At 48.1% G+C, this 23,819-nt stretch overlaps 2 protein-coding genes across 2 annotated transcripts; both read left to right on the plus strand.

Moving 5' to 3' along the window:
* The first annotated feature begins 14,781 nt into the window (after window positions 1–14,781).
* LOC147966296 (uncharacterized) lies at window positions 14,782–18,473 on the plus strand. Its single transcript, XM_087528789.1, has one exon. It carries the CDS (start codon window positions 16,971–16,973, stop codon window positions 18,258–18,260), a length of 1,290 nt encoding a protein of 429 aa, XP_087384915.1. The 5' UTR covers window positions 14,782–16,970; the 3' UTR covers window positions 18,261–18,473.
* Window positions 18,474–18,625: 152 nt separating this feature from the next.
* On the plus strand, window positions 18,626–21,928 carry LOC147966297 (uncharacterized). Its single transcript, XM_087528788.1, has one exon. The coding sequence runs from the start codon at window positions 19,600–19,602 to the stop codon at window positions 20,200–20,202; it is 603 nt and encodes a 200-aa protein (XP_087384914.1). The 5' UTR covers window positions 18,626–19,599; the 3' UTR covers window positions 20,203–21,928.
* The last annotated feature ends 1,891 nt before the right edge of the window (window positions 21,929–23,819 follow it).

The raw sequence follows: 23,819 nt of genomic DNA on the forward strand, positions 1-23,819 counted from the left end.
CGCTCATCTTCGACAAGTCCACGCTCATGATCGCAAGGGCCACCTCCTTCACTTTGGTGGCGGCATTGGTGGCCTCGATGTCGAGCTGCCTCTGCCTGGCCTTGACGTTGTCGGCCTCGATGTCGAGCTGCCTTTGTCGGGCGGCCTCTTCCATGTCGAGCTGCCTTTGCCGGGCCGCCTCCTCCATGTCTATCTTCCTCTTCTTGGCCGCCTCCTCCATCTCAAGCTTCTGTCTTTGGAGGTCTAGGTATTGCTTCATTTGCTCGTCCTTACTTTGCCGCTTCTTCTCGTCCCTCACATCCTTTTGTGACATCATGCCATGCAAGGCCCTGGATGAGGCGTCACGTATGTCGTCCACCTTGGAGTTGGTCTTGCCCCACGGCCTCTTCAACGCCTCGCCATCCCCACCTCCGGCGAACTTGGCCGTCTTCTTGCCTCTCTTCCTTTGAAGTTCACGGTATTGATCCTTGAACTTAGGGCAATTGTTGATGATCGTCCAACAATGCGTAAGAGTGAATGGCTTGTCATTGTGCCGGGCCTTGAATGCCTCCAAAGATTGAAATGCCTACACCACATGATCAACAACAAGTGGACATGCAAACATATACACGGCCGAAATCTCATGGCCGTAGCAAGGAAAGGGCTAGAAAGAGAAGAGCATACCATGTCCCCAACGCCGAGACCACTCACGGGCCGTGCTTTAACGCTCTCAAATGCAGTGCAATACTTGTTGCACTCTTGTTGGATGAACAACCATCTTTTTTGAATCGAGCCGATGCCACCGTTGCTTGTAATTTGGTAGGGCTCAAACATCTTCCTTTCATGGAATGTTTTGTGGACTCTCGTCCAAAAAAACAATGCCATTTTGTTGCGCGCCGGTCCTCGGATCTTGGCTAATCTCCATCCATGCTTGGCAAATCAACTTGTCCTCGTCTTGTGTATATGAACCCGTGTGAATGCTCTTCCGCTTCTTTTGTGCTTCCGCTCTTTGGGTGAGCTCGTCGATGAACAGTGGCTCGCCACTAATATCAACATCATTGCCTTCGTCTTCATCACCGTCACCTTCGACATAGATGTCATCGTCTTCATGCCACGAGTCATGAAGGAAATATGCCCTAGAGGCAATAATAAAGTTATTATTTATTTCCTTATATCATGATAAAAGTTTATTATTCATGCTAGAATTGTATTAACTGGAAACATAATACATGTGTGAATACATAGACAAACAGAGTGTCACTAGTATGCCTCTACTTGACTAGCTCGTTAATCAAAGATGGTTATGTTTCCTAACCATGGACAAAGAGTTGTTATTTGATTAACTGGATCACATCATTGGTTGAATGATCTGATTGACATGACCCATTCCATTAGCTTAGCACCCGATCGTTTAGTATGTTGCTATTGCTTTCTTCATGACTTATACATGTTCCTATGACTATGAGATTATGTAACTCCCGTGTGCCGGAGGAACACTTTGTGTGCTACCAAACGTCACAACGTAACTGGGTGATTATAAAGGAGCTCTACAGGTGTCTCCAAAGGTACATGTTGGGTTAGCGTATTTCAAGATTAGGATTTTTCACTCCGAATGTCGGAGAGGTATCTCTGGACCCTCTCGGTAATGCACATCACTTAAGCCTTGCAAGCATTGCAACTAATGAGTTAGTTGCGGGATGATGTATTACGGAACGAGTAAAGAGACTTGCCGGTAACGAGATTGAACTAGGTATTGGATACCGATGATCAAATCTCGGGCAAGTAACATACCGATGACAAAGGGAACAACGTATGTTGTTATGCGGTCTGACCGATAAAGATCTTCTTAGAATATGTAGGAGCCAATATGGGCATCCAGGTCCCGCTATTGGTTATTGCCCGGAGACATGTCTCGGTCATGTATACATTGTTCTCGAACCCGTAGGGTCCGCACGCTTAAGGTTTCGATGACAGTTATATTATGAGTTTATACGTTTTGATGTACCGAAGGTTGTTCGGAGTCCCGGATGTGATCACGGACTTGACGAGGAGTCTCGAAATGGTCGAGACATAAAGATTGATATATTGGAAGCCTATGTTTGGATATCGGAAGTGTTCCGGGTGAAATCGGGATTTTACCGGAGTACCGGGAGGTTACCGGAACCCCCCGGGAGCTATATGGGCCTTAGTGGAAGAAGAGGAGAGGCGGCCAGGGCTGGGCCGCGCGCCCCTCCCCCCTAGTCCGAATAGGACAAGGAGAGAGGGGGCCGGCGCCCCCCTCCTTCTCTCTCTCTCTTTTCCACCTCGCGAATCCTATTCCAACTAGGATTGGGGGGGGGGAGTCCTACTCCCGGAGGGAGTAGGACTCCTCCTGGCGCGCCTCTCCTAGGCCGGCCGCACCCCCCCCTTGAGCCTTTATATACGGAGGCAGGGGCACCCCAGAGGAACACAAGTTGATCCACGTGATCATATTCTTAGCCGTGTGCGGCGCCCCCTGCCACCATAGTCCTTGATAATATTGTAGCGGTGCTTAGGCGAAGCCCTGCGACAGTAGTACATCAAGATCGTCACCACGCCGTCGTGTTGACGGAACTCTTCCCCGACACTTTGCTGGATCAGAGTCCGGGGATCGTCATCGAGCTGAACGTGTGCTAGAACTCGGAGGTGCCGTAGTTTCGGTGCTTGATCGGTCGGGCCGTGGAGACGTACGACTACATCAACCAAACGCTTCCGTTGTCGATCTACAAGGGTACGTAGATCTCACTCTCCCCTCTCGATGCTATGCATCACCATGATCTTGCGTGTGCGTAGGAAATTTTTTGAAATTACTACGTTCCCCAACAGTGGCATCCGAGCCTAGGTTTTATGTGTTGATGTTATATGCACGAGTAGAACACAAGTGAGTTGTGGGCGATATAAGTCATACTGCTTACCAGCATGTCGTACTTTGGTTCGGCGGTATTATTGGACGAAGCGGTCCGGACCGACATTACGCGTACGCTTACGCGAGACTGGTTCTCCTGACGTGCTTTGCACATAGGTGGCTTGCGGGTGACAGTTTCTCCAACTTTAGTTGAACCAAGTGTAGCTACGCCCGGTCCTTGCGAAGGTTAAAACAGCACCAACTTGACAAACTATCGTTGTGGTTTTGATGCGTAGGTAAGATTGGTTCTTGCTTAAGCCCGTAGCAGCCACGTAAAACTTGCAACAACAAAGTAGAGGACGTCTAACTTGTTTTTGCAGGGCATGTTGTGATGTAATATGGTCAAAACATGATGCTGAATTTTATTGTATGAGATGATCATGTTTTGTAACCGAGTTATCGGCAACTGGCAGGAGCCATATGGTTGTCGCTTTATTGTATGCAATGCAATCGCGTTGTAATGCTTTACTTTATCACTAAGCGGTAGCGATAGTCGTGGAAGCATAAGATTGGCAAGACGACAACGATGCTACGATGGAGATCAAGGTGTCGCGCCGGTGACGATGGTGATCATGACGGTGCTTCGGAGATGGAGATCACAGGCACAAGATGATGATGGCCATATCATATCACTTATATTGATTGCATGTGATGTTTATCTTTTATGCATCTTATCTTGCTTTGATTGACGGTAGCATTATAAGATGATCTCTCACTAAAATTATCAAGAAGTTTTCTCCCTGAGTATGCACCGTTGCGAAAGTTCTTCGTGCTGAGACACCACGTGATGATCGGGTGTGATAGGCTCTACGTTCAAATACAACGGGTGAAAAACAGTTGCACACGCGGAATACTCAGGTTATACTTGACGAGCCAAGCATATGCAGATATGGCCTCGGAATACGGAGACCGAAAGGTCGAGCGTGAATCATATAGTAGATATGATCAACATAGTGATGTTCACCAATGAAACTACTCCATCTCACGTGATGATCGGACATGGTTTAGTTGATTTGGATCACGTGATCACTTAGAGGATTAGAGGGATGTCTATCTAAGTGGGAGTTCTTTAAGTAATTTGATTAATTGAACTTAAATTTATCATGAACTTAGTACCTAATAGTATCTTGCTTATGTATGTTTGATTGTAGATAGATGGCCCGTGCTGTTGTTCCGTTGAATTTTAATGCGTTTCTTGAGAAAGCAAAGTTGAAAGATGATGGTAGCAATTACACGGACTGGGTCCGTAACTTGAGGATTATCCTCATTGCTGCACAGAAGAATTACGTCCTGGAAGCACCGCTGGGTGCCAGGCCTGCTGCTGGAGCAACACCAGATGTTATGAACGTCTGGCAGAGCAAAGCTGATGACTACTCGATAGTTCAGTGTGCCATGTTTTACGGCTTAGAATCGGGACTTCAACAACGTTTTGAACATCATGGAGCATATGAGATGTTCCAGGAGTTGAAGTTAATATTTCAAGCAAATGCCCTGATTGAGAGATATGAAGTCTCCAATAAGTTCTATAGCTGCAAGATGGACGAGAAGAGTTCTGTCAGTGAGCATATACTCAAAATGTCTGGGTATAATAATCACTTGATTCAGATGGGAGTTAATCTTCCAAATGATTGCGTCATTGACAGAATTCTCCAATCACTGCCACCAAGCTACAAGAGCTTCGTGATGAACTATAATATGCAAGGGATGAATAAGACTATTCCCGAGCTCTTCGCAATGCTGAAAGCTGCGGAGGTAGAAATCAAAAAGGAGCATCAAGTGTTGATGGTCAACAAGACCACTAGTTTCAAGAAAAAGGGCAAAGGGAAGAAGAAGGGGAACTTCAAGAAGAACAGCAAGCAAGTTGCTGCTCAAGAGAAGAAACCCAAGTCTGGACCTAAGCCTGAAACTGAGTGCTTCTACTGCAAGCAGACTGGTCACTGGAAGCGGAACTGCCCCAAGTATTTGGCGGATAAGAAGGATGGCAAGGTGAACAAAGGTATATGTGATATACATGTTATTGATGTGTACCTTACTAATGCTCGCAGTAGCACCTGGGTATTTGATACTGGTTCTGTTGCTAATATTTGCAACTTCAAACAGGGACTACGGATTAAGCGAAGATTGGCTAAGGACGAGGTGACGATGCGCGTGGGAAACGGTTCCAAAGTCGATGTGATCACGGTCGGCACACTACCTCTACATCTACCTTCAGGATAGTATTAGACCTAAATAATTGTTATTTGGTGCCAGCGTTGAGCATGAAAATTATATCTGGATCTTGTTTAATGCGAGACGGTTATTCATTTAAATCAGAGAATAATGGTTGTTCTATTTATATGAGTAATATCTTTTATGGTCATGCACCCTTGAAGAGTGGTCTATTCTTATTGAATCTTGATAGTAGTGACACACATATTCATAATGTTGAAGCCAAAAGATGCAGAGTTGATAATGATGGTGCAACTTATTTGTGGCACTGCCGTTTAGGTCATATCGGTGTAAAGCGCATGAAGAAACTCCATACTGATGGAATTTTGGAACCACTTGATTATGAATCACTTGGTACTTGCGAACCGTGCCTCATGGGCAAGATGACTAAAACACCGTTCTCCGGTACTATGGAGAGAGCAACAGATTTGTTGGAAATCATACATACAGATGTATGTGGTCCAATGAATATTGAGGCTCGTGGCGGATATCGTTATTTTCTCACCTTCACAGATGACTTAAGCAGATATGGGTATATCTACTTAATGAAACATAAGTCTGAAACATTTGAAAAGTTCAAAGAATTTCAGAGTGAAGTTGAAAATCATCGTAACAAGAAAATAAAGTTTCTACGATCTGATCATGGAGGAGAATATTTGAGTTACGAGTTTGGTGTACATTTGAAACAATGCGGAATAGTTTCGCAACTCACGCCACCCGGAACACCACAGCGTAATGGTGTGTCCGAACGTCGTAATCGTACTTTACTAGATATGGTGCGATCTATGATGTCTCTTATTGATTTACCGCTATCGTTTTAGGGTTATGCTTTAGAGACGGCCGCATTCACGTTAAATAGGGCATCATCAAAATCCGTTGAGACGACGCCTTATGAACTATGGTTTGGCAAGAAATCAAAGTTGTCGTTTCTGAAAGTTTGGGGCTGCGATGCTTATGTGAAAAAGCTTCAACCTGATAAGCTCGAACCCAAATCGGAGAAATGTGTCTTCATTGGATATCCAAAGGAAACTATTGGATACACCTTCTATCACAGATCCGAAGGCAAGACTTTTGTTGCTAAATTCGGAAACTTTCTAGAGAAGGAGTTTCTCTCGAAAGATTTGAGTGGGAGGAAAGTAGAACTTGATGAGGTAACTGTACCTGCTCCCTTATTGGAAAGTAGTACATCACAGAAAACTGTTTCTGTGACACCTACACCAATTAGTGAGGAAGCTAATGATAATGATCATGAAACTTCAGGACAAGATACTACTGAACCTCGTAGATCAACCAGAGTGAGATCCGCGCCAGAGTGGTACGGTAATCCTGTTCTGGAAATCATGCTGCTAGATCATGATGAACCTACGAACTATGAAGAAGCGATGGTGAGCCCAGATTCCGCAAAATGGCTTGAAGCCATGAAATCTGAGATGGGATCCATGTATGAGAACAAAGTATGGACTTTGGTTGACTTGCCCGATGATCGGCAAGCAATTGAGAATAAATGGATCTTCAAGAAGAAGACTGACGCTGACGGTAATATTACTGTCTACAAAGCTCGACTTGTCGCAAAAGGTTTTCGACAAGTTCAAGGGGTTGACTACGATGAGACCTTCTCACTCGTAGCGATGCTTAAGTCTATCCGAATCATGTTAGCAATTGCCGCATTTTATGATTATGAAATTTGGCAGATGGATGTCAAAACTGCATTCCTGAATGGATTTCTGGAAGAAGAGTTGTATATGATGCAACTGGAAGGTTTTGTCGATCCAAAGGGAGCTAACAAAGTGTGCAAGCTCCAGCGATCCATTTATGGACTGGTGCAAGCCTCTCGGAGTTGGAATAAATGCTTTGATAGTGTGATCAAAGCATTTGGTTTTATACAGACTTTCGGAGAAGCCTGTATTTACAAGAAAGTGAGTGGGAGCTCTGTAGCATTTCTGATATTATATGTGGATGACATATTACTGATTGGAAATGATATAGAATTTCTGGATAACATAAAGGGATACTTGAATAAGAGTTTTTCAATGAAAGACCTCGGTGAAGCTGCTTACATATTAGGCATAAAGATCTATAGAGATAGATCAAGACGCTTAATTGGACTTTCACAAAGCACATACCTTGACAAGATTTTGAAGAAGTTCAAAATGGATCAAGCAAAGAAAGGGTTCTTGCCTGTGTTACAAGGTGTGAAGTTGAGTCAGACTCAATGCCCGACCACTGCAGAAGATAGAGAGAAAATGAAAGATGTTCCCTATGCTTCAGCCATAGGCTCTATCATGTATGCAATGCTGTGTACCAAACCTGATGTGTGCCTTGCTATAAGTCTAGCAGGGAGGTACCAAAGTAATCCAGGAGTGGATCACTGGACAGCGGTCAAGAACATCCTGAAATACCTGAAAAGGACTAAGGATATGTTTCTCGTATATGGAGGTGACAAAGAGCTCATTGTAGACGGTTACGTTGATGCAAGCTTTGACACTGATCCGGACGATTCTAAATCGCAAACCGGATACGTGTTTACATTAAACGGTGGAGCTGTCAGTTGGTGCAGTTCTAAACAGAGCGTCGTGGCGGGATCTACATGTGAAGCGGAGTACATAGCTGCTTTGGAAGCAGCAAACGAAGGAGTCTGGATGAAGGAGTTCATATCCGATCTAGGTGTCATACCTAGTGCATCAGGTCCAATGAAAATCTTCTGTGACAATACTGGTGCAATTGCCTTGGCAAAGGAATCCAGATTTCACAAGAGAACCAAGCACATCAAGAAACGCTTCAATTCCATCCGGGATCTAGTCCAGGTGGGAGACACAGAGATTTGCAAGATACATACGGATCTGAATGTTGCAGACCCGTTGACTAAGCCTCTTCCACGAGCAAAACATGATCAGCACCAAGGCTCCATGGGTGTTAGAATCATTACCGTGTAATCTAGATTATTGACTCTAGTGCAAGTGGGAGACTGAAGGAAATATGCCCTAGAGGCAATAATAAAGTTATTATTTATTTCCTTATATCATGATAAATGTTTATTATTCATGCTAGAATTGTATTAACCAGAAACATAATACATGTGTGAATACATAGACAAACAGAGTATCACTAGTATGCCTCTACTTGACTAGCTCGTTAATCAAAGATGGTTATGTTTCCTAACCATGAACAAGGAGTTTTTATTTGATTAACGAGATCACATCATTAGGTGAATGATCTGATTGACATGACCCATTCCATTAGCTTAGCACCCGATCGTTTAGTATGTTGCTATTGCTTTCTTCATGACTTATACATGTTCCTATGACTATGAGATTATGCAACTCCCGTTTGCCGGAGGAACACTTTGTGTGCTACCAAACGTCACAACGTAAATGGGTGATTATAAAGGTGCTCTACAGGTGTCTCCAAAGGTACATGTTGGGTTGGCGTATTTCGAGATTAGGATTTGTCACTCCGATTGTCGGAGAGGTATCTCTGGGCCCTCTCGGTAATACACATCACATAAGCCTTGCAAGCATTGCAACTAATGAGTTAGTTGCGAGATGATGTATTACGAAATGAGTAAAGAGACTTGCCAGTAACGAGATTGAACTAGGTATTGAGATACCGACGATCGAATCTCGGGCAAGTAACATACCGATGACAAAGGGAACAACGTATGTTGTTATGCGGTCTGACCGATAAAGATCTTCGTAGAATATGTAGGAGCCAATATGGGCATCCAGGTCCCTCTATTGGTTATTGACCAGAGACATGTCTCGGTCATGTCTACATTGTTCTCGAACCCGTAGGGTCCGCACGCTTAAGGTTTCGATGACAGTTATATTATGAGTTTATACGTTTTGATGTACCGAAGGTTGTTCGGAGTCCCGGATGTGATCACGGACTTTACGAGGAGTCTCGAAATGGTCGAAACATAAAGATTGATATATTGGAAGCCTATGTTTGGATATCGGAAGTGTTCCGGGTGAAATCGGGATTTTACCGGAGTACCGGGAGGTTACCGGAACCCCCCGGGAGCTATATGGGCCTTAGTGGAAGAAGAGGAGAGGCGGCCAGGGCTGGGCCGCGCGCCCCTCCCCCCTAGTCCGAATAGGACAAGGAGAGAGGGGGCCGGCGCCCCCCTCCTTCTCTCTCTCTCTTTTCCACCTCGCGAATCCTATTCCAACTAGGATTGGGGGGGGAGTCCTACTCCCGGAGGGAGTAGGACTCCTCCTGGCGCGCCTCTCCTAGGACGGCCACACACCCCCCCTTGAGCCTTTATATACGGAGGCAGGGGCACCCCAGAGGAACACAAGTTGATCCACGTGATCATATTCTTAGCCGTGTGCGGCGCCCCCTGCCACCATAGTCCTCGATAATATTGTAGCGGTGCTTAGACGAAGCCCTGCGACAGTAGTACATCAAGATCGTCACCACGCCGTCGTGTTGACGGAACTCTTCCCCGACACTTTGCTGGATCGGAGTCCGGGGATCGTCATCGAGCTGAACGTGTGCTAGAACTCGGAGGTGCCGTAGTTTCGGTGCTTGATCGGTCGGGCCGTGGAGATGTATGACTACATCAACCAAACGCTTCCGTTGTCGATCTACAAGGGTACGTAGATCTCACTCTCCCCTCTCGTTGCTATGCATCACCATGATCTTGCGTGTGCGTAGGAATTTTTTGAAATTACTACGTTCCCAACAAGTCACCATGGTCGTAGTCAGCACGGTCGTCGGCCTCTTCATCGGGGACGTACTGGGCGCGGCCATCCTGACTTTGGGTCTCATCGGGGTCGTAGGCACGGCCATGCACACCCTGGAAGATCACGTCCTCCATGTACTGGTTGTAGAAGGGGTCGTCGACCGTTGGCGTTGGGGTTGTCATTCCGTCAAACAAGACGCGGGGGCCGGCATGGTGCCCGTGAACGGTGCCCGCGCCTGCTTTCTTTGCATCTCGACGGACGGCCGCCCGCTGCTGCTGGACCCAGGCATGACGTTGAGGTCGATGACGGCCGCGGGGCGCGGTGTGGACGGCGCGAACAAGCCCACGTCCGGCGACGCCGAGAAACGGGTCTGGCCGTCGTGCCTTGGCGGAGGAAAGCCGGGCAACATGGGCACGGCACGCGACGTCGGCGACTGGCAGTGCGTAGGCCGGGCGACCGATGAGCCTGTGCTCGCCGGGCCGACGGCCGCTGCATGGAACCCCGCCGGACGGCCCATGCCAAGCATGAGGATGGCGTGCGCTTTGTTGACGAGGTCCTCCTTCTCGTCGGCAGCGGCCTTGCGCCGTGCGGCCTCCAGTTCCTCGCGCTGGGCGGCGAACTTGGCCGCGGCGGCATTGACCTTGACGACCGCTCGCCGTTCCCTCCTCTTCGCCGAATCCGCGTCCAACTTGGCGATCTCCTCCGGCGTGCACTCCAACCGCGGCTTCCTTGACGCCTTCTTCTTCACCTTTGCGGGCGGGTCGACGGCCAGGCCGCCGGAACTCGGCGGGGCGTCAGCCATGGACGGGGGAGAGGGGGCGGCGGAAGGGACGTGGGAGGGTTTGGGGGAAATGGCGCCAAATGGGCGTGGTGGGGGGGTGGTTTCTCCCACCGACAGGCGGGCCAGGGGAGGACAAGCGCGCGCGTCCCATCCGTCCGCGCGCTGTCCGTTTCACCCCAAAACCGACGCAAACTTGGGCCGGGGATGGGTCGAAAGCGGACAAAAGTCCGTTTGCGCCCGCGCGCTGGGCCGTCTCGTCTGTCCCTTTTACCCCAAACGGACGGGGGCGGACAGGATAGGGTCGCACGGTGGAGTTGGCCTTATGTCTAAAGTAATACGAAACTCGAAATAACCATTATTGATGTTAACATTAAGACCAATTCAATATCAACAAAGTGAATCTAGATCAAAGCAAGCGGGGGCCAATATAATACCAAAATTGAACCAGCAGGCAGGTGTAATCAAGTAATTCGTGTCATAAGAGTTGCAACGGAGTAAGCAAGTTAGGATTATGCATGTTTTACCCCCAGCACGCACTATCCTGCAGGGCTAAACACGACCAACACGTGTTCTAGTCAGCCCCACCACTGAAACGGCATATTTTATTTTTTCTTTCCATTCCCTTACCTTATCTCTTGGACTCCTCTAGCGAGTCAATTACACCGGTGGTGCTTAAACTTGGCACAAACGGTCACTTTGGTGCTAGAACTTGCGGCATACAATGAACTGGTGCAACAACTTGGCTCGGACGTGCAAATATGGTGCTAATCATACTTGGGTACGAAATCGATGCTGACTTGGCGCGCCAGCATGGCATAGGGCCCACTGTCAATGACGGGAAGGCGTAGAGTAGGTTTGTGGCCTTTTTTTGCGAAAACACCCTCAAAAAGTTTTATTTCTCACAGAAAGCCCCTAACAACACGGCAGTTGCCATTTCATTTTGACTCCATGACACATGGGCCCCACCTGTCAATATGTGAAAACAAAAATAGATCAAACGCCTTCGCGTCTCGAACTCAAGACCAACTGCTGTATAGCTAGCCGTCCAAACAACTCCGCCATTCATGTTTGCATTAAGAAACACTGATAACAGTCCTTAATGTAGTACAAGGAGGAGGCGTCTGGGACTTCTATGAGCTGTAAATAGGGCGGCACATTTTGCACGCACTGACTTTTTAATACTTTTGTAAAACATAAGTAATAAAAATAATGTGCATATTAATGATTAGTAAATAAAATTATTTAAATATAGACACATGTATTATAAAAATGTTTGGTAAATACGGACATTTAAATATTTATGAAGTAAAATATTTAATTGATACAGAAAATATACACTTGTAACTTATATTTAAATTATACAAAATGATGAATAAAAACATCCATGTGGTATAATTTTCACTCGTGATTTATATTAAAAAATATTATATAATTTAAACATTACCCATGAATGAATATTCATGTGAATTTTTAAATTTAAATTATGAATATTTATTTTTACGAACATTGAACTATTAAAATGTGCACATAATTATGGACATGTTTGTATGATTAGAAAATACTTTGGAATTGTAATGTTAAAATACTTGATTTGTTATTAATTATCCAAAAAAATAAGAATTCATGAATATCATTTTAAATATATTAATATTTTTAAAATAATACGTGAACAATTCTGAAACGTAAGTTATTTAGTTTGTATGTATAATATTTATACGACATGAATAATTAAACGTTATTTTTATTACTGAGATCATAATTTACATACCTTTTAAAAAGTTCTAAGAAAACAGGTGCAAATGGGCCGCATCCGCACTCATCACAGTCCATTTCAGCTCCACAAGCATGTTTGTTCCGCTACATTAAGTGTTGAGGGAGCTGTGACGGTGTCAAACCTATTGGAGACTTATTGCAAAGCCTCGGGGCAATGGATAAATAATGAAAAATCTTCCATTTTTTTCAGCAAGGGTTGTCCTCAGGTGATGAGGGATAACATAAAACAAACTTTGAACGTGCACAATGAGTCTTTGAGTGAGAAATACCTTGGGATGCCTACTGATGTGGGTCAATCAAAAATGGGCAGGTTCAAATATTTGAGAGACAGAGTATGGGAGAAAGTCAGAGGGTGGATGGAGAAATTGTTGTCTACAGCAGGCAAGGAGGTACTTATCAAGTCAGTGGCCCAAGCTATCCCAGTTTACTCTATGGCTTGTTTCAGGTTACCCCGAGGTTTGTGTGAAAATATTACCTCAATAATTAGGCAATTTTGGTGGGGAAGTAAGCAAGGAAGGAGGAAGCCAGCGTGGGTAGCATGGGATGTGATGACTCAACCAAAATACATGGGAGGTATGGGTTTCAGAGACATAGAAATTTTCAACCTTGCTTTGTTGGCCCATCAAGCTTGGAGGATTCTGGATGATCCGAACTCTTTAAGTGCAAAAATATTAAAAGCTGCATACTTCCCAACTTGTGGTTTCTTGGAAGCAGAGTTGGGGAACCGCCCCTCGCAAATTTGGTGAGCTGTGATTGATGAAAGAGATGTATTAAGGCAAGGACTTATTCGGCGAGTCAGAGATGGAAGTACTATAAATATTTGGGAGACAAACTGGATACCTAAGGCTGGTCCGTTGCGCCCCATAATATCTAGATCAGATAATCCTCCGGTGTTTGTCTCTGAACTGATTGATGCAACGACAGCAACATGGAGAGAAGATCTGATAAGAGCAAAATTTTATACCTTTTGATGCTGACGCCATTATGTCCATCCCGTTGTGCACCAGGGTAATTGATGATTTTTGGGCCTGGGAGGCCGAGAGGAGCGGGAGATTCACAGTAAGATCATGCTACCGGATGGTCATGAACAAAAAATTCCATAGAGAGAACTGGATAGAGGAACATGCTGGAGCATCTGACTTTCCTGCAAGAGGAAAAGCATGGAATGATCTATGGCACATTAAAGTCCCAGCAAAACTGAGGGTGTTCTTATGAAGACTTGCGCAACATTCCATGCCATCCATGGATGTACTGCATCATCGCAACATGGCGACCACACACCTTTGTGCGCTCTGTGGCTATGCCGACTCATGGAGGCACGCTCTTTTTGATTGCACCATGTCACGATGTATTTGGTCTTTGTCAGAGGTTTCTTTGGTTGAAAGAGTTAGCATGAACACAGATACGAATGCTCAGAATTGGCTCTTTGCAATGCATGATCAACTACCACAAAGGGATTTTGTGCCTTTGGTTGTAACTCTCTGGTCGGTATGGAAGGCGAGACGTAAGGCAATATATGAAGGTATCTTTGAAAGTCCAGACTCCACACATCAGTTTATTAAAGCCTATCTGAGGGATCTTGACACACTTGAGGAGACAGGAAACAAGCCTCCTGAACGGCGACAAAGCAGACCGAACCAGTGGCTCAAACCTCCGGACGGAATGTTCAAGCTCAATGTCGACGCTGCAGTTCCCCAGAGCCGGAGTCGCGGCATAGCAGCAACGATATGTCGTGACCAAAATGGATGCTTTCAGGGAGCATCAGCATTAGTGGTGAAAGGAAGTTTTGATCCTCCGACTGTTGAGGCTCTGGCTATTCGGGAAGCATTGGCACTTGCTGCAGATCTTAATATACAAAGTGCACATGTAGCTTCGGATTGCAGAACGGTGGTAGATGATATTAAGCAAAGGAACCCGGTAAGCTATGGGGCGATCTTACATGAAATAATAGATCAGAGCTCTTCTTTAAGTAGATGTAGCTTTGTGCATGAATTTAGGAGCTCGAATTTCGAGGCTCACAATCTAGCGAAGCATTGTTCAAATTTAGGGGTGGGCCGCCATGTTTGGTTAGGGCACCCCGGTGATCTCTCTTTTGTACCCATGAACATCGTTTTGATCTAAATAAAGCTTCGCGAGATTGTCTAAAAAAACATTAAGTGTATTTATCCATTTTGTCACACCACTAAATTATTGTTTATCCATTTTGTTACGTGAATAGTAGAAGTTGTAGTGGCTACGTCCTACTGTGCAAGGAATGGTCGAGGGTTCGAGACAAGGGAGCTTCATTTTTCGTCAATTTCACACTTCACTAACACCCACCTCTCGCAGAGCTGAAAGATAAATAAAATGCAAATTCATTGGGGGGGGGGGGGGGGGGGGGGGTTGCAAAATTAAAAAGGCCTCACTGACAGCAGCACCAGTTCAATGTATGCCACAAGTTCTAGCACCAAAGTGATCGTTTGCGGCAAGTTCAAGCACCACCGGTGTAATTGACTCTCCTCTAGCTGCCTCAGTTCGACCTCAATGAGGCGTTTCCCACAAAGTGAGACGGTGAGATGCCAGTCCGCTGCCGGGGCCATCGCTGTCGCCGGCGGCAAGTAGGGATCCCTTGCGGGTAGCACGGCCCGCATCCGGTGCGTCCAAGCCCGGGCCTAAGTTGTGGCAGCTGCTCCCATGTCTATGTTCTCCTCAGTTCGAGCTCAGAGACGATTCACACAAGGTGAGATGCTGTCTGCCGTCTAAGGCCGTCGCCGTCGGCAAGGCGAGAGCTATTGCGGGTAGCACCGCTTGCGTCCGGCACGCCAAATAAGTTGTGGCAGCTGCTCCATGCCGTTGTTCCCCGTCAAATAGCATCGCGTGCAGGGGCGGTCAGCTGGTACCCCAAGATACAGCACAAGCTCGTGAAGACTCACTTGAAGTTTGGAGCTCGATGCAACCTCACAGGGAGAGGTGAGTGCTACCCCCATATGCTACTTCATCTACCTGTAATTTCCCTTTCCTGTAGCTCAAAGTAATGGAAACAGAGGAGGGGCAGAGTGTATGCACATATGCATGTACTCTTAGTTTTCAATCACACGAGCGCAAGAGCAAGAGGCAAGACTACATTTAACTGGAAAACTAAATCATGGAGGAATAACCAGCAACTAATTTGTATGCATATATATCTTTATTTGAGCATAAAACTGTTGTACATCTAACATCAAAAGGAATGGTACGATAAAGTATTACATGACTTGACTGGCTACCCAAAACCTGGAAGAACAAAGAAACAATTTCAATGACAAAATTAAAGCGTGCAAGTATATTAAAGTACATATGTGCCAGAAGTTCTGAATTTATGTCTTGTCAACATATATTATTCATGAACTGAGAACCACAAATGACTGCAAGCGCAATTAAGTAGCAAAAGGTGGTTATTTAGGCTTCAAAGTTAAAGCCAGAAAGAAGTAACCGGTCAATGTCTGTTATGAACTGAGGGACCAATCAAATCTGATACTATTCTAACCTAAATACTACATGAGTACACATAGTAAAGAAATTCTAAAGCCGCTTGACTTGAAGTAGCCTCTGCAGGCTTGTCAGTGTGGATTGCACACAGAAAATGCAATGCTCTACTTGTCCAGTAATTAACCATCTGCTTGACAGGACAAAAGACCATATGCTTGACAGGACAAAAGGATATGATAATTGTATTAGGCTAGTATTACTGTACCACCAATTCAATCAAATGGTCTCTGGTGCTGCACATCCAAACTACACTGGTTAATTGTAGCCTATGATTAACTGATAGATTGATCAATAAAGCAATTTAATTACAGTCCGCGATTGGGCTAGGAATTGTGGTAGCCTGTTAGTTGGGCCTTGGAACTGTTCTCCTTGAAGCCGAGCTGCGCCGCCATGGCGGATAGGCCTTCCAGACGCTTGGATACCCCACTGCCACCCAACAACAAGTGGTGCAGTGGATGCATGGGAGATCCGCACACGCACACACGTCTGCTGGGTCCAGTGCCAAGGGAGCTGGACCTAACCAACAAAGAACTTGCCAAAGACGTTCTAATCTGCCAGCTAATCTACAAAGAAATTCTAGAATCAACCAAGAATTCTACCCTGCGCTCAAATCTGCCGTTAACCAAAAGATGTCTACCTAATATACTAATCCCAAATCCAGAGGATTTTTTTAACAAATAAGAGGTATATTTAATGCAACACCAGGAAGAATGATATTGTTGCACCTTGAGTTCATGCCTCATGGAAATCAATTTCTACATCTGTTATGGCCGGCCGGTCATATGGAAGGCCCATCGGACAATCTTAGCCCACAAGTTATCTTAGGTTAATTCGTGTGCAAGTTATCTAGGTTATAAATATAAGTTGTAAGACTCTTTTCAGATCAAGCAATAAGAAGAATATTATCTCCTATTGCCCGGCTCCCTGAGGAGCCGGAAACCCTAGCCGCCAACAGCCCTAGCTGCCGCCCTTCTCCTCTCCCGCGACGGCGCCCAGCCGCCAGCGCGGCCGCTCATCGCCACGCCTAGCCCCCTCCTTCCCCTACTGCCTACGGCCAAGACCGGGCAGAACCCTAGCCCCTAACACCTTGGTATCAGCTAGCTTCGGTTCGATCATGTCTTCACCGCCGCCCAACCCGTCTCTTCCGCTGCCGGTCACGACCGTCGCCCCGCTCCTGCCCGCGCCGGGATCCTCCGTCGCGCCCGCCCCCGTCGTCCTCACCCCGGAGGTGTCCGGGGCGCTGCGGGACCTAACACAGGCGGTCCAGGAGATCCACCTATTCTTGGCCGGGTCCTATGGGCCGCACCCGGCTGCGCCTCCCATCACCGCCACCGCACCGCCGTGGCTGCCGTGGCAGCCGCCGCACCAAGCGGCCCCCGCCGCGCTCGCCGGGCTACTGCAGCAGCCGCTGCAGCTGCCATCCATCGCCCCGTCCTGGCTGTCATGGCAGCCGCCGCACCAGGCGGCCTCCGCCGCGCTCGTCGGGCTGCTGCAGCAGCCGCTGCAACTGCCATCCACCGCCACCACCGCCCCGTCCTGGCTGCCGTGGCAGCCGCCGCACCATGTGGCCTCCGCCGCGCTCATCGGGCCGCTGCAGCAGCTGCCATCCACCGCCCCGCCCTGGCTGCAGTGGCAGCCACCGCTCCTGGCGACCTCCGCCGCGCCCGGCGCTCCGCCGCAGCAGCCGCTGCAACTGCAGCAGCCATCACCGGCCAGCTCCGGCCCCGCATCGACCGCGCCGACGGGAGTCCCGATCCACCAGATCAAGTTCCCGCCGTCGCCATCACCGCTTCCCCAGGGCGTCCCCATCCAGCAGATCAAGCTTCCGCCGTCGCCGTCACCGCTTCCAGCTTGGATCACTACCCGCCACGTGTCGGCGACGGTGAGGCTGCAGGCTGCTGCACGCGGCCTCCTAGCGCGTCGGCGTGTGCGGGAGTTGCGTGGTCTGCAGCTGCCGCTCCTCCCAGTTGCGCTTCGCTGCGCAAAGGACCTCGATCTCGTCCACTGCGTCGGGGATCTTGGGCATGCTGTTTTCCCCACGGGCAGCGACCTCCAAGTCTGCGACATTGGCGGTTGGGGGGGCGCACCCCTCCTTGTCATTCTCCATCGCAAGCCCACCACTCTTCCCTGTGCGGTGCAGACCAACAGCCGTCCGGCAGGAAGAAGGCATGGTGTCACCGACAACAACGCACCACGTAGCACCACTGCATTCCGTCACCGGGCGCCGCAAGGGCGCCTCTGCTGGTCACTCTTGCGACCACTTCCAGGTGGTCCTACACATGCACTCCTTTTGTCCAGATGGTGTCCATGGGATCCAGGTGGCTGTACACGTGCATGTCCGACGTGCGGATGGTGTCCACTTTTTGTTAAGGGGTCCAAAATAAAGCGTCCTAGTCCATTTTAGGTTGAGAATAATAAAACAAGCCGAGATGTAAAAGGCTTGTTTTTAGGTGTTAGGTTTGGGTTGCGTCGAGTCATGGTTATAAGTTGGTTAGGCTGCAGCTTGAGGACAAGCTGCATGTCCAGGTGGGGTGTAGTGTTAGAGTACGTAATGGGCCTAATGGGCCCGTTAGTCTTAGGGTTAATTAGAGATAAGAGTCGCTTTCTTAGGGGTCAAGTAAGCCTTGCTTGGGAGTCAAGTAAACCTCTCTATATAAAGAGAGGAGATGTATCAATCTAATCAAGCAAGAATTAAGAAGGAAATCCTTCCATCTTGCCCGGCCGTGGGCAAAAGGCCCCCGGCCGGCCTTCTTGCGCCCTCCTTCTAGCAGCGCCATAACAATTTGGTATCAGAGCCCCGCCTCTACCTGGCAGGTCCGTACGGGCCGCCCCCACCACTCCATCCAGCCATGGCCGCGGGTCAGCAGGCGCTTCCGTGGTACTCGGCACCGGGGGCCATCACCGGACTCCATCCAGCCATGGCCGCGGGTCAGCAGGCACTTCCGTGGTACTCGGCACCGGGGGCCATCACCGGAGGCCACCCGGCGCTCCCCGCCCCAGCGGCCGCACCGCCGCCTTGGGCGCAGTGGCCGCCGCAGATCGCGCCGGCAGCCCCGCCACTTCTCGCCACCACGGAGCCGCAGTGGCCCCCCTAGACCGCGCCGGCCGCGCCGTCCTCCGTCGCGCCCTACCGTCCAGCGGCCTCGGAGCACGGTCCTCCACCGGCCCCACCCAGCCCTAACCTGGGCACCGGCGCCTCGGAGCAGGGCCAGACCCAGCAGCTTCTTCCGGCGTCACCGCCGGCCCCCACGCCGCAGGCGCCGGGGCAGCAGCTCCACCAGGCGCCGCCGCCATCGACAGTACCACCACCCGCGCCTAGGGCTACGGGTCGGCCCCTGCACCGGGTGCAGTTTCCACCGTCACCATCGCCGATCCCCGCTTGGGCGACCGGCTCGTCTCCGGGCCCGGTCTACTCCACGGCGCCGGAACACCCGACGCCCTCCCTGCGGTTTGATCACCCCTCCAGCTCGGCGAACTACGCCCCGGCGCTTCCAGACCCAGCATACGCGCCGGCGGCGACTGCGGCCGCCCCCGGGCACGGCAGGCCGACACCCCCTCGCTTCGCCAAACTGGACTTCGCCACCTACGAGGGCACGGAGGACCCCCTCAACTGGCTCAACCAGTGCGAGCAGTTCTTTCGAGGGCAGCGAACGCTCGCTTCGGATCGCACCTGGCTCGCGTCCTATCATCTTCGAGGCACAGCGCAGACCTGGTACTACGCCCTCGAGCAGGACGAGGGCGGCATGCCACCATGGGAGCGCTTCCGGGAGCTCTGTCTCCTTCGGTTCGGGCCTCCTATCCGCGGGAGCCGACTGGCGGCCCTCGGTCGCTTACCTTTCACATCTGCGGTGCAGGACTACGCCGACCGCTTCCAGGCCCTGGCGTGCCACGCGCCGGGCGTCTCCGCAACTCAGCGCGCCAAGTTATTTGTGGGCGGTCTGCCGAACCATATACGCGTGGACGTGGAACTTCGGGGACCCCAGGATCTCCAGTCGGCCATGTATTACGCCCGCACGTTCGAGCGCCGCGCGGTGGCCATCCAGCAGGAATCACCGTCCCAGACTGCTGGGTCGCTACCCGGACCGGATTCCGCGCAGGGTCGGCCCGTGCAGGCTTCTGCGGCACCCCTCGCCGCGACCGCGGGGCGCCCGTTCCGCCGGCTCACCCCACCTGAGATACTCGAGCGTCGCCGCCAAGGGTTGTGCTTCAACTGCGACGAACCCTACAAGCCCGGCCACGCCTGCCCGCGACTCTTCTACCTGGAGGTGGCAGACTACAGTCCGGAGGACGCCGTCGCCACCGACCTGGCCGCCCCAGATGTCAAGAAGGTGTTTGACGCTGGTTGATTCCCTCGAAGAGTTCAAGCAAGCGCTTCCCCACCTTACAGCTCGAGGACGAGCTGTTTGTGCAGGCGGGGAGAAGTGTTATGGCCAGCCGGTCATATGGAAGTCCCATCGGGCAATCTTAGCCCACAAGTTATCTTAGGTTAATTCGTGTGCAAGTTATCTAGGTTATAAATATAAGTTGTAAGACTCTTTTCAGATCAAGCAATAAGAAGAATATTATCTCCTATTGCCCGGATCCCTGAGGAGCCGGAAACCCTAGCCGCCAACAGCCCTAGCTGCCGCCCTTCTCCTCTCCCGCGACGGCGCCCAGCCGCCGGCGCGGCCGCTCATCGCCACGCCTAGCCCCCCCCTTCCCCTACTGCCTACGGCCAAGATCGGGCAGAACCCTAGCCCCTAACAACATCAGAAAGGGACAAACGCATTGAACGACATCACTTTGATATAGAATAATGAAGAGCGAACATGAGACAACTAAACAATAAAACATGAACTTATGTTTATTTGGCATGCAAGAATTGAAGCATACATGATAAAGATGAAAAATCAGCAAAGATGTATCTACAGAACCTCGGAGCAGCAATGCATATACTTTACACTGTTGATGTTCTATAGCTAGGATCTCCAGTTTAACCAAATATCACTACCAAATAAATGGAAATAAATAGTTCACAACCTTGAGCTCAGTAACAAAAATCCTAGAGCATGAATGCGCAATCGTCCTCTGAAGGAGAGACGCAATGACTTGCAATATTTTTTCCCTTTTATTTTTCATAAGAGCTTTTATTCAATTTTTGTATCCAAATCCCCCCTCCCCCTCTAGCAATGCATATACTTTACACTGTTGATGTTCTATAGCTAGGACCTCCAGTTTAACCAAATATCACTACCAAAGAAATGGAAATATATAGTTCACAACCTTGAGCTCAGTAAAAAAAAATCCTAGAGCATGAATGCGCAATCGTCCTCTGAAGGAGAGACGCAATGACTTGCAAAGTTGCAATATTTTTTCCCTTTTAGTTTTCATAAGAGCTTATTCAATTTTTGTATCCAAATTGATCTGCCTAAATATTCAAGCTGATACTTAGAAGGCACAAAGTTGAAAGACAGTTGCAGAACCTACCATTGCATTTGACTAAGAAATTCACAGAATTTTAAGATGAGACAGAAACAGCAACCTTATATAACTAAGGAGCACCAGTTAAATCATGCATCGGGTAGTTCTTAATGGAAACAAAACTGTATATAATAACTTCAGTTATGTATCTTCAGGATGAAAAGCATGGGAAAGAAGTGAACCAGAATCAATAAGTTCAGTGAGAATCTGCCACTCATGATTGCTGTCAATATACATGTGAACACTTTTGTAGATTTCTTCAAGCTCAGTCATTTTCTTTAAGACAAGCTCTTCCATTTTGCGAGCTTTCAAATGCTTCAGTCTCTTGACCTCAACCTCTACCCAAACAACGGGGGAAAGGAATTTCACATGACATTTACTATAATTTAAAGAAATTAGCTTGATGAAAATAGAAAGAAAATAAGTAAATAAATAGACAATCAAGAATCAACTCTAACCTTCTTAATAAGGTCATGTGCAAGGCATCCTTGGGCATCGCTGTATTTTGTGAGACTGAAATCAAAGAAGTAACATGATCAAAGCATTTCTGTTCATCTAATGGTGTGTCTATTAGACTCCATAACTCAATGAGTGTGCTTCCATGATCTTGTAGCTGCAATAGATAATGCAAATTTCAACAATATGGATCTTTGATACAAAGAAATATGGAACAATATTTAGCAGAAGTTGAAAGGAAAGCATGCTAAAATGCACAAGTCAGTAAACCATACACTGGTCAGGAATAAAACTGAATTAGGATGGCAAACCATGTCATGTATAGTGTATGTAAATCATAATGGAATGGCATAAACCAAATAAATCGAACTACAAAAGGTTTAGAAAAATTCATGATATGCTTTGCTAAGCTGAATCGCATTATAATGTCAAGTCTCAAATTCAATGACTGGCATACTGGAGGTCAAATAGTAAAACAATATATGCCAAGGTGAAAGCATTGAAGTAAGATAGATACATGCTCCTGCTTTTATTAAATGTACAGGTACATTGAATCATAAGAGTTACAAGCAAGACAACATATTCGACAGTTCAGGAAAAATAAATCATGATATGATTTGCTAAGCTGAATCATATTATCAGGTCAACTACTCAAACACAATGACAGGCCCATACTGGAGGTCAACAGTAAAACATATAGACTAAGGTGAATACGCTAAAGATACACACAGACCCATACTTTTGTTAAATGACAAACATGAACAGCAAACACCAGTACCTTCCGGAGCCTCTGTTTCTTTTCTTGATTTAGTGCATGAACTTTTCCTGCAAGCCTATCAAGTGTGCTATCACTTATACTCATGGATTTGATTCTTTCCAATTCAACAAAGCTGGGATGAACTTCATATAATGTCTTCTTAAGATCAAGAGACATCATGTTGCACATTTCATTAATACACTTGATCTGACCATCAATCTTTGCAGTATGAGATTCTGAAAACACATCAGGACAAACAATTTAAGCGTCAGAATTGAAAGATTCAGGAAATGATAGGCTTATACCAGGTGTCTAACCTTTTCTGTGTGGAGCTCATCACTGTCCCTTCTTTCTCCCTCACCTCCCTATCTCCTTTCTGCCCAGGAGCGCCATGGATTTCTGCCCAGGAGCCACCATGGAGCCGACCGGGAAGCGCGCTCCGGCCTTCCTCCGCGTCACCGGCACCCCCCCCCCCCCCCCCCCCCCCCCGGCAGATCCGGGCCCTGCAAGCTCCGTCCGCTGCCGTTCTGCATCGAACCGCGAGCCCTCCCGGGCGGCGCACAGTGACGAGCTCGGGCGCGCGTGGAGGAGAGGAGGATCTGAGGCTTAACGGTGGTGCAGGGTGCTGTGCTCGCCGGCGCCGACCGGCGCGCGTCGCGGCAACGGATCGAGCGTCGCCGGGGTCGGTCGCCTCCTGGCGGCTGGGATCGGGAGGTGAGGGAGAGCCCGTGCTCTATTTTTTGCTTGTGGACCGAGGGTTGAATATTGGAAACTACAGGGGGCGTTTAGAAAAACAACCTGAACGAAACGTTTTTCTCACTTAATAAAGGACTGCGGGTTGAATACTAAAACACAGAGTTTCCCCGTGCAAAGATTAGGTAAAGATAAAGATATAGTGTGGCTTTCGTTTCTTAGCCGAGTTTCCTCGTCGCACTGGTTAGCTGCGTGGTCGTGTTTGCCGCTGTTTGTGGGATCGACTCCCACCAGGGGCGTAGTTTTTCTTTTATTTTCACGCCTCGCTGCCTTAAATGGGTCGGCCCAGGTCAGCTATGCCCTATGCGATTCATCGACTGTTTGCCGGGGCCACTGCAGAAAGTAGGCTACTGTAGCAGACGGCCTTTGTATGTCCAGTGTCCTGTAGCAACCGAGTTTTAGTGCTTTAAAAATTTTAAGCTTTTTTTATAGAAAGAATATATTTTTAGAACGCAAACAATTTCGAAATTTCTGAAGATTTTTTGAAATTCCGTACATTTTTTGAAATTGGGAACATTTTTCGAGACCTAGAATTTT

The sequence above is a fragment of the Triticum urartu genome, chromosome 6A (assembly GCF_056163025.1).
Source record: "Triticum urartu cultivar PI428250 chromosome 6A, HENAU_Tu73, whole genome shotgun sequence".
Taxonomy (NCBI): Eukaryota; Viridiplantae; Streptophyta; class Magnoliopsida; order Poales; family Poaceae; genus Triticum; species Triticum urartu.